The 11,220-nt window shown below is 39.3% G+C and overlaps 2 protein-coding genes across 7 annotated transcripts in view; both read left to right on the top strand.

Annotated features, from left to right (window-relative positions):
* Nucleotides 1-1,391, top strand: part of LOC117282638 — a 2,954-nt gene extending 1,563 nt beyond the window's left edge. Inside the window, exon 2 of the mRNA XM_033753104.1 lies at nucleotides 989-1,391. Within this exon, the coding sequence (XP_033608995.1) occupies nucleotides 989-1,132 (144 nt within the window). The 3' untranslated portion in view covers nucleotides 1,133-1,391. The remainder of the gene's footprint in view (nucleotides 1-988) is intronic.
* The window catches only part of LOC111868574 (BRCA2-interacting transcriptional repressor EMSY), a 71,974-nt gene that overhangs the window by 28,202 nt on the left and 32,552 nt on the right, over nucleotides 1-11,220 (top strand). For all 6 annotated transcript variants that reach the window (XR_002843526.2, XM_023859342.2, XM_023859341.2 and 3 more), the window contains exons 7-9: nucleotides 1,775-2,036; nucleotides 4,223-4,483; nucleotides 6,890-7,039. Coding sequence is in view for 5 of the 6 variants with exons in the window: in XM_023859342.2 (XP_023715110.1) it covers nucleotides 1,775-2,036; nucleotides 4,223-4,483; nucleotides 6,890-7,039 (673 nt within the window). In the remaining variant the exon portion in view is untranslated. The remainder of the gene's footprint in view (nucleotides 1-1,774; nucleotides 2,037-4,222; nucleotides 4,484-6,889; nucleotides 7,040-11,220) is intronic.

Below are 11,220 nucleotides of genomic sequence, written 5' to 3'. Positions count from 1 at the left end.
CTGTATCTGTAGTTGGGTATGAGAAAGTAAAGATGGCCTATTATCCTTTCAGTTTAATGGTATGTGAACATCTTTAGAACACAGCTGGAGAATGAATGTTCAACCAATCCAAATAATTGAAAGTCGTTTAGTAATTTTTGAATTTAGAATTGTTCTTGCAGGGTGCCTTGGCCTACAGTCACTTCAGTTAAATATACGTAGGGCAGTCAAAAAGTTCCCGGAATTCCCCTACAGACGGAGAACAAGCAATAAGATAGCATACACACAGTTGTGATGGGGAGCTCAGCATGTCTGCTCGCAGGCGCCACAGATCTGAACAGGTTTCAGTGTGCAGTGTCGTTACTGTACCGTTTTAATTAGATGTGAGTGTTGGTCATTCAGCGCAATGTTGCAGTTGGAACAGCGTGTGAACAAGTTCATGTGCAAATTGGGAAAATCTGCTTCAGAGACGCACTCAGCCCTGCAGTAAGTTTACGGTGATACTGCACTAAAGAAATCCGCAGTTTACGACTGGTTTTCCCACTTTAAAAATGGGCAGGAGACGTTAGAGGATGACCTACGCAGCGGAAGACCTTCGACATCCAGAACCGAAGAAATTGTTGGAAAAGTGCGACAAGTGATTTGATATGATCGAAGAATGACCATCGCAGAGTTGGAGCAAGAAGTTGGTATCTCACACAGATCCAATCATGCCATTTTGTCTGATGATTTGAAGATGAGACGCATCAGTGCGAAGTTTGTTCTGAGGCAGCTGACCACGGATCAGATGGAATGTCACATGATGGTCGCTGGTGATCTGTTTGACAAAAGTACGCAGGACCCAACATTTCTCAAAGATATCAACACTGGTGATGAGTCATTGGTGTTCGCCTGCGACCCGGAGACGAAGATGCAGTCATCGGAGTGGCACACAGCGTCATTTCCCCGTCCAAAAAAATCACGCCTCATCAGATCCAAAGACAAAGTGATGCTCATTGCATTCTTTGACATCAACAGTTTGGTGCGTCATGAGTTTGTACCGCCCAGACAGACTGTTACTGTTCTACATGCAAGTTTTGCAGAGGTTGTGCGATGCATTTTGGAGGAAGCGGTGCGACAAGTGGCAGCGACAGTGGTTTCTGCATCACGATAACACACCAAGCCACACGTCGCTTGTTGTGCAGCAATTCATCGCCGAGAAAAACATTCCTGTCATCACTCAACCACCGTACTCTCCGGATCTCGCTCCAAGTGACTTGGTTGTTCCCTACTCTGAAAATGGGCCTCAAGGGGACACATTTTGCAACCATGGAGGATATCAAATCGAATGCAATGGCTGAGCTCCAGAAGATTCCAAAAGAAGCCTTCCACCGCTGCTTCCAACAATGGCAGGATCGATGGAGCAAGTGTGTGTGCGCGCAAGGGTCCTACTTTGAAGGTGATTAGGTAAGCGTTGCCGTATGTCCTACCATTAGAGTGCTATACCACCATTCCAGGAACTTTTTGATTGTCCCTCATATTCAGATCCTGGGAAAAATAATTACCCATTGCTACCATAGTTTTTACTGTTAGATAGGTGGCTTAACAGAAATGTTACACAATTCAAAACTTGGTTGGAACACCAACTATTGAATCTGAAGTTCGTTTTTATAGCTTTCCTTAGTTCCTCTAGGTAAATGCCATGATGAGTAAAGGTATGGTCATTACTTCAGAGAGTGCTAATTAATCTGTAGTTGATTACATCACTGAATAATGTACCAACCATACTCTGTGTTTTGTTGGCTTTGTTATGTAGGTGATTATAGTATCAAGTTCCACAGCAGCTGGATCTCCTAGCATTTTACAGAGATCGTTGAGTGTTCCCATTGTAAAAACAGTGTCAGCCACTTGTTCATCCAACACATTAAGCCAGCAACCTCGAGGTACTTCCCTTATCATCAATAACCAGACTTCAACTACTATGGGAGCTCCTGCACATCCTGGTCCTGGTGGAGTTGGAAACATTGTGACTATATCCACAAATCCAAACAGTGGTGGCAATCTCACAGCAACAACAGGCAGGTTGTCCTTTGTCTTTGGTAGATGCAGTCTGATTTATCTGTGTTATATACCTGTCTTCATGAGAGCACAGTTGAGTTAAGTACTTTCTCTTAACTGTTCCATTGTGCAGACAGACACTTGACTTTCCTGGAAAGATTCTTGGCTTTACGTTGATACTTTCTTTACTAGGAGTTAATAAATATAGTGTGACCCTGTATTATGGATGGTCAAGTTACAGAATTTTGCCATTTTGGAAGTTATGAGACGGGAACCATAATTTGTGGTTACTGAAACTTTTTGGCTGAATATTAAAAATTTTTGAACACAAAATGTGCAGCAACATGTTCAATCCAAACTGTTTTTTAAGAAGCTGTTATTTGTTAAGAAATTCATATTACGTATACCTCTATGACATTATAGGATACGTACCTGGCTAGTCTGTGATCATGCATCGGCAATGTAGGGAATGGCTGGTAGCGTGGTTGCTATTCCCATCTTATTTTAGGTGATTAAAATGGCATGTCTTGATTATAACCATGAATCCTAACGATTTCTGTAGGGTTGTATCTCTGTGTATAACCTGGGAGTCACTGAAAAAATAGATTTGCCTTATGGAGTTTTATAATATGGACACATTTTCAAGAACATCCATTCTGTAACATGGGGATGTTGTGTAGTTTCACTTGTGTATGCAAATGTATATTCATTTCAGTCTTGTTAATAGTCCACGTGAAAAGGTGTACAATATTATATTTAAGCATCCTATTACACTCACACAATATATGAGACAAACTCCGTCTTAAGTGCAACAATTTAATTGTAGTTCTGTCTTCTTCCGTTCCTCTACACTACATGTTTCGGCCCTAAATGGCCATCATCAGGTGTATATTCTCACATAGCTGCTACACTGCCCGTAGTTTAAAATTTAAAAACACCAGTCTTTCCAATTGTATGTATGTATAAAATCTTTGTTAACCTACACACGTCAGTTTGATTTCTAAAATTGGCACTTTTTTAAATCTTCAGTTCAAATTAAAATGTCTTTAAATTTTCCGTTCTTTTTCTTTTCAAATTTTAAAAATTAAAATTTCTCGGAGTACTCGTCCTATGTCTATAGTGCTGCGATAAAACAAGAAGTGGCCGCTGCAGCACTATAGACATTTTGGGAGATGTTATGGGTGGTTATGACTGCAAAATGTGGTCTCTTGCTTTGAAGGAAGCACATAAATTAAGAGTGCTCGAGAATGGTGTGCTTAGTAAAATGTCTGTGTCTAGAGGGATACTATGAGAAGGGAACTGAAGATACTGCACAACAAGGAATTTTATGGTTTATACAAATTACTTAATGCTAATAGGGTAGTGATGGGAAGGAGATTACAGTGGGCAGGGTATTGTATCTAGGGCAGAGGAAATGAAAAATTCATACAGTATTGTATTTTGTAAAGATAACACCAAAACTGGTCTTATGGAAACAGGTTGTAAGGATGGGTGGCTGGAACTAATATTAGCAGTGTTGAACTCTTGGGTTCTGCTAACAGGGAATCAGGTATAGCACTCATTAAGATGTACTTTCATTTCAACTNCCTGAGGTTTGCCATAGTCCTTAACATATATTTTGTCATACAGCGTCCTCCATCACCTCTGAACTCAAACAAATAGTCCTTAGTTGGAAATGATATTCTTTGCAGATTCTGCTGACAGCGCTGTGAGGAACATCAACCCTTAATTAATAAAGACTATATTTCAGGAGGGGGCATGCAGTAACGTAGTTGGTTGAGGGGCTATGCTACAAGCCAGAAGATCGCGGGTTCAAGTCCCAATGAGGTCGTTGGATTTTTTCAATTGACCTAATCCTCCCAGCCACACTGTGGTCCTGGGGTTTACTCAGCCTCTAACAGAAATGAGTACCAGGAATTAAATAATTTTCCTGGGGAGTAAAGCACGGCCGACACGTAAGGCTGACAACCTTACCGCCATCTTTGAGCCGATTGTCTAGATAATGTGGGACCCTCAATGTCTCACAACCCTATGGGCCTTCACGACCTGGTACAAGGATAGCTTTGGTTTTTTTAGTTTAAATATTGCAAAGAACGTGACTGGAAAATATTTGAGTAGACCATTCTGCACCCATTTCTGTAGTGTGAGGTGGTATCATATTTTTGGACAGGATTGGTTTTAGAGGGTGTTTAAAAATTGTTTTCAGTTTCTATTGGTGGAATTCCAACAACTGCATACATCACATCTCCAGGTGGTGTTCCCAAGATCCGACCCAAATCTGTTCAGCTACCTGCCAAACCTCGGGCTCGTTCTGGCTCCATTGTAATCCCTATGACACCCAATCAGTTGGCAAGTGGGACTGCTGGAGCCACACAGACATTAACAAACCTTCCCAGTGTGCAGGGTGTGCAGCTGAAGACAGCTGTACATTCTTCAAAATCGAGCCTACACATTAAACAGGACTCCAGTAAGTTAAGACTTCTCAATTAATAACATAAATTTATGCCTGACATTCAAACTTGCGCAAGACATAAAGAGAAAATGTGTACAGTGAAATCTGCATTTCAGTGTTCTGGAGGAAGTTTCTGACCATTAAAGTGAGGAGAACCTTAAATGAGGAAACTGCCTTTGAAATAGTAATTTGTGATCATTGAAGATGAATATGAAATTGTGATGCCTTGACTTTATGTGCCTCTTTCAAAAGGCGTACTACACTTATGTCTCATTTTACAATGTTTGATTAACAAATGTGATAACATTTTCAGTATACATAATGAATTTTCACTAAATGAAAACATGCCAGCCTTGCTCACTGCCACTTTCACCCCTTACTCAGCTTTTCACATCCTGTGTACTGCATGCTGTACTCAGACCATAAGCCACTTTTGTGAGTTGATCTCAAAAATATCTTGCCCTCCATAGTTTTCTTTTTATTGCCAGTGGGATGAGACTATGTCCCTTGTACTGCGGCCACTTTTGTCCTGTTGTACCAGCCCCAGATGATAGGTGAGGATGATTGTGGAGCAATTGGTGGAATGAAGATTGGCAGGGGAAACTGAAATACTCGGAGAAAACCTGGCCAGCCATGGTGGGAAGCCAGCAACTAACTGCTAGAGCTATGGCGTGGTCCCTCCATAGTAACTTTTGGTGCTTGTCCACACAAACATATTTTTTTTATGTATATACTGTGTTACTACACTGGAATGAAATGGAATGGTGATAAAAATTGTTGATATCGTCAATTTCTTAATGTTGCATATAGGGAAGAATCTTGCATAATATGACTTTTATCATTCTTTTTCCTACAACAGGTGATTCACAAATAGCCATGGTTTCTTTTCCATGACTTGGCATTGGCTGTACTTGCAGTTCTGCTTCCCAAGCTATTGTACTATTAATCCTCACTCAGTTCCTTCCCTTGTCTAGGAGAAAGAATCTCAATTCCATAGACTGGGAGTACCATATGTATAAACAGAGAATTTGCTTGACTTTGAGGTAGAAGTACATATGTGCATAGTCAAAAAAAATTAGGCAATTCTTCGAAATATTATATAGTTGCAGAAGGAGATTATGTTTGTATGACTGAACTTAGCATGGATTGATGGCTTCATAGTCAGGTGCTCTCCATATTCAAGCCAATGAGAAATTTCCATCACATGGCATCATATGAACTTCTCTTCAATCCAGCAGCTTACACATTGCATCACTTGGCTAGTGAATGGGAGGTGGAAAACTTTAGATGACTGTGCTGCATGTTTTTTGATTCAACAACTTTCAACCCTAATTATGGCAATAAAATGGAAGTACCTAGACTTGATTACAAAGATTGAGGTAATGCATATCTTTGAATATGGTGGTTCTTCAAAGAGCAAAATAAGATGATGGTATGGATTAACTTCCTTGATATTGTTCACTATTTGGAAGAGTAAAGACATTTTACAGTCTGCTGTTCTGTGTGATGGAAGACCAGTGACTAAGAAAGAAATGCAGAATGCAGATAATGAAGTACTGGAATCTGCATTCTAAAAGTGAATTTACCAGGAATGAATGACTGTCATACCAATTGGTGGACTGAAAATCAAGGTAAATGTCAACCATTTCCCAGCATGTTTAAAGGTGAACTTAACAGTGTTCCAAGGCCTGGCTTCACTGTTTCAAAGCAAGAAAAGGCGCAGCATGCCAGTCAAATGGCCTGCATTTACAACTGGCCCATAATGTAGCATAGGCCTCTGTACATAAGTGTTGGTTTGACTATAACTTCGGTATGCATTGTGGAGAGGCAGGATATGTATAGTGGATGAGACTTTTGCTTTTGTAGGATGTCTTGTAACAAGTGGTCAGTTGTGAGTACAGGAGATTATGTAAGTATGAGAAATATGATATGATAATGCTAACAACTTGAGAATTTTGAATTATTCTTCATTATTTACATATCTCTCCGGTCTAGAAAACCAAGATTAACGGCCGTGGGGATCCATTGCGCTTACCACCCGACACCCTTTACACCCTTTATCTGCTAAAGTTGGCACTACCTTCTCTGACAAATGGTGGTCGCTCAGTTGGTATAGTTCTCTTGCGGACTGCAGGCCGCAGAAAATTTTTTTGTTTATTTACATGTCTCTGTAATACCCACCTTAGAATTGAATAATGCCTTTCCCGCATTAATTTGTTTTTTGAACCTGGGTCCCGTATTATGATGTACATAACAGGAAGTCAGGAAATGGGCTTGAGGATTTTGTTTCAGCAATTCTGGAGTATTACAGGTAGCCATTAGAGCAGGGTGATCTCACTCCTACTTGCTCACATAAGCAAAATAGGCTGTGAAGTACCTATTGATACACTTAATCACAATCATCATTTTATTTTGTTGCAGCTGGAATGAAGATAATGCCAATGTCAAGTGTAGGCAGTGCTACAAAAATTCTGCCAAAACCAAGTTTTAGCTCAAGTGGTCAGGCACCTGTGTATGTAATGAGTGCAACTACAGCCAGTGTTTCCATGGTAACAAGGACTGTACCAACAAGTAAGTATAGCCGAAGCCTTCATACTCACATGTTAACTTACCCAGACTTTATTTCTTTGTCTGAAATTATATGACGATGCTGTTTTTTCATTTAATTTGAGTTCTCATAAAAATTCATCATGGAAATGTAAACGCAAATACACTGTGTAAAACCATATCCCAGAGAGAGTTCTTAACTATGGTCCACAAGGAAAGGTGAATTTTGAAAGATCTGAGGAAGGAGAGAATAACCGCAGGACATTATGATGGCGGGGGGGGGGGTCGTTGGCCCTATCATTAAAATGATGATAAAGTACATCAAGTGAAAGTGACAACAGATCAGTGTGAGGCAATATGCCTTATGTATTATTATGCTCAATTTATAAGTTTTAGCTTTATTTGTAATTTTCGGAAATACAATATTGTTCTTTCCCCGAAATTATTTTACTGAGCTTGCGAAATGGCCATATACAAGGTGCTGTTAGAAAGTTCCCATGTCGTTATTGTTGTAAATGCCTCGGTGAAAGAAGAGGGGAGACCATGGTCACATTTCTGCAAGTCTGTTGCATCAGTCTGCCACGTGACACTACCTTGTAAACATTCATTATTTTTACACAGGTTGTTTTTTGACTTTGTGTTTTGTTTTTCTGCACTGAATGGCAAAATCAAACAATGTGTCTGCATCAAGTTTTGCAAGAAGCTTGATAAATCCACTACCAGAACCCTTGAAATGCTTTGTGAGGCTTTTGGAGAGCATTCTTTAAGCCAGACAGCAGTTTCTGAGTGACATTCATGTTTCATGGCTGGTCAAGTATCAGTTGAAGATGACGAACGGTCAGGGCAACCAAGCACCAAAAAAATGACCAAAGATGATAAAATTCGAGAACTCATCCACAAAGACCATCATTGAATAATCCATGAGCCCGCAGACACCGTTGGGATCAATTATGGAGTTTGCTAGGAGATCTTAACAGAAAATTTTAACATGCACCACATTGCCGCGAAGTTTGTTCCCCTACTCTTGACAAGTGATCAAAAGCAGTGGTGCTTAAATGTGTCTTGAGCTACAAGAGAAGGCTAACAAGGACCCAGCTTTCATCCCTAGGATCAAAACGGTGACAAAAGCTGGTTTTATGGTTATGCAGAAACAAAGCAACAATCCTTGCAGTGGAAGAGCCCATAATCACGAAGAGCAGAAAGGACACACCAGGTCCAGTTTTCAACAAAGAGCATGCTCATTGTTTTTTCGACATGAAGGGGATTGTTCACTGTGAATTTGTTCCTCCTAACAGTGCTCTCAACTCTGACTTTTACTGTGAGGTTTTGAGATGCTTGAGAGAAAATGTGTGACGAAAAAGACAGGAAGTTTGGCACAACCACAACTGGCTCTTTCATCATGACAGCACGCTTGCCCACATGTCCCTGAAAACAATGGAGCTTGTGACTAAGAACAACATGGTTATCGTTCCCTATCCTCCTTACTCGCCAGACTTAGCCCCGTTTTGTGATTTCGCTTTGTTTCCCAAATTGAAAATGACTCTGAAGGGGCAACATTTTGAAACAGTGTCTGATATCCAAAGGGAACCGCAAGTGGTACGCAACAACTTTAAGGAAAATGACTTCCACTGTGCTTTTGAAGCGTGGAAAAAAAATGATGTGATCGCTGTATATTTTCCCAAGGAGACTGTTTTGAAGAAGATGACAGCCAAAATTGAGTAAGTTAAACCCACATTTCTTTTTTGACCTAGTCCGGGAATTTTTTCTGATAATATGCTTTGCAACCAAAAACAACTGGAGAATGTGAAATGTTTTAAATATTTGGGTAGCTTGTTAACAGATGATGGAAGGTGTACTTGTGAAATTAAATCCCGGATTGCCATGGCAAAAGCTGCATTTAGCAAGAAGAAGAATCTTTTTACCAGAAAATTGGACTTAAATTTGAGGAAGAAACTAGTGAAATGCTACATTTGGAGCATAGCTCTGTATAGGGCTGAAACATGGACACTTAGGGCAGTAGATCAGAAACATCTGGAAAGTTTTGAAATGTGGTGTTGGAGAAGAATGGAGAAGATCAGTTGGACCGATTATGTGAGAAATGAAGAAGTGTTAATTAGAGTCAGTGGGCAGAGGAATATCCTACATGAAATAAGAAAACGGAAGGCTAATTGGATTGGACATGTTTTACGCAGAAACTGCCTTCTAAAAGAAGCTATCGAAGGAAAGATAGATGGGCGGATAGAAGTGACAAGAAGACGAGGAAGAAGACGTAAGAAGATGCTGGATGACCTTGGGGACAGAAGAGGATACTGTCATTTGAAGGAGAAAGCTCTAGATCGCATTAAGTGGAGGAATTGTTTTGAAAGAGACTGTGGACCTGTCGTCTTGACAGATTACTGATGATGATGATGATGCTTTGCATGACATATCAGCTCCTCTTTGCACACAATATCAGAAAAAAAATATTTTTAGTTTGTGCAATTGGTTTGACTAAGAATTACTGTATATGGGTTGAGAGCAATGACCCTGCCTTCCATGGTAAGGTTAAGCAAATCTGATTTAAGCTGGAGGAAGGGAGTTTAATAATCAGTGTTCCAGTGATTAAAACCATGTAGAAATTGTAAATTGCACATGGTAAACATGGCTTTAGTTTTCTTGATAATCACCATGTGACTGGACATGTTTGTAAACATTTTTTAAAATCCTAGACTTTGGTGCAAGCTATTGGGAGTCTTTGTATTTTTTTTATTGTTGACATTAACAGAGCAGACCCAGTAAAACCAAGTTAGTTTCAATAGGAATTCCATTGTCTTTGCATCAACCTTCTAGAATTCTTGTGCATCCTTTCATATACTAATTGAACTCAGATAAGGTTAAATGGGGTGTGACGAAAAAGTCAGCTCAATGTTGCTTATTTTGCTAAGCTTTGAGCCCCCTACACCATACTTTCACTGTCTTTAAGCATTGCATGAAAGTTGCATGTATAAATATAGAACAGAAAGAAGAGTTAGGGCTTCTCCCAAACATCGGTTAACTTTCAACAGACTACATGGTGTGCTTTCCCACCATTATGAGAACCCCAAATCCTACTGAACAAAGAGACTTCAACAATAATTGTCATAATTGTTCCAAATTTTTCTGTTATTTTAGTGTCTGGCAAAAGGCCTCAAGACATCATGATTCTCCTGAAATCTCCAATAGGTTATTCCACTGACAAAAATAAATGCAAAAAACCCAAACTATTGTAATGTTACTGAGAATTCCAGTAATTTAATATTTTAATGGAGGACATTTAGGTTGTTTGACTGAGTAAAATGAATGTAAAAGATTTCTAATCTGAAAAAAGAAAAAAGCCCAAGAAAACTGCAGATGGAGAAATATTTCTTTTTGTTTTACAGGCTAACATGTATAAAGGATGAAAGTCAAATTTCAGACCCAGCTATAAAGGAAAATATTTTGTGTTCACACAATACAAATGCTGGAATGATATCTTCACCCTTCACAGTTTGTCACTGAACAGGAGTTCATACAAAAATCTCTGGCACTTAACATTTTCACTCTCAGCAACTCTGTTGCCAGCTTACCTCCAAGTCTATCCAGTTTTGTAAATATTCCAGCAGTTTATAGTATTTCACGTTAAAGAAATGATTAGCAAAAATCAACATATATCCAAAGAACTGCAAAATCTAGCAAAGTCTACCATCTGGCAAAAGAAAAAATACGTTGTGCTCCAAGTGCATTCTGAAAGAGATTTTCATCTTGTCATGATATTTTACTGTCCAAGCCAGATCAGATATGGAAATGTGGACAGCGCTGTGATAAACAGCAAAATTTGGGTGCAGAAGTGAATATGTTAGTATCCTGACCTGGAAAGAATCATTCATATTTTCAAACACTTCAATATTGTTGTCCCCCATTAACTTTTCTAACAGAGTTGGCTTTCTTTTTCCATTTTTTCTCTTTTCTCCCATAAATGCTCCTCTTATATATGTACATCCACTTTTCCTTACTTGGTCTTATCAGTGTTCATTTATTCAACATTTTAGTTTTAATCTCTCAGATTAATATTGCAATCATCCTTGTGTCAACAAGCTTGAGCTTGCCAGTTCTGTATAAATGTTTTTGTTGATCTACTTCTCCCCATGACCTTAGCAGTAAAACTGTAACGTGGTCAATATACTGTTTTATATCTGTAGTGTTTATTA

Source organism: Cryptotermes secundus, unplaced genomic scaffold, assembly GCF_002891405.2.
Source record: "Cryptotermes secundus unplaced genomic scaffold, Csec_1.0 scaffold330, whole genome shotgun sequence".
NCBI classification, from domain to species: domain Eukaryota; kingdom Metazoa; phylum Arthropoda; class Insecta; order Blattodea; family Kalotermitidae; genus Cryptotermes; species Cryptotermes secundus.
Note: the sequence above shows the minus strand (reverse complement) of the source record. Positions and strands in the feature narration are given on the sequence as shown.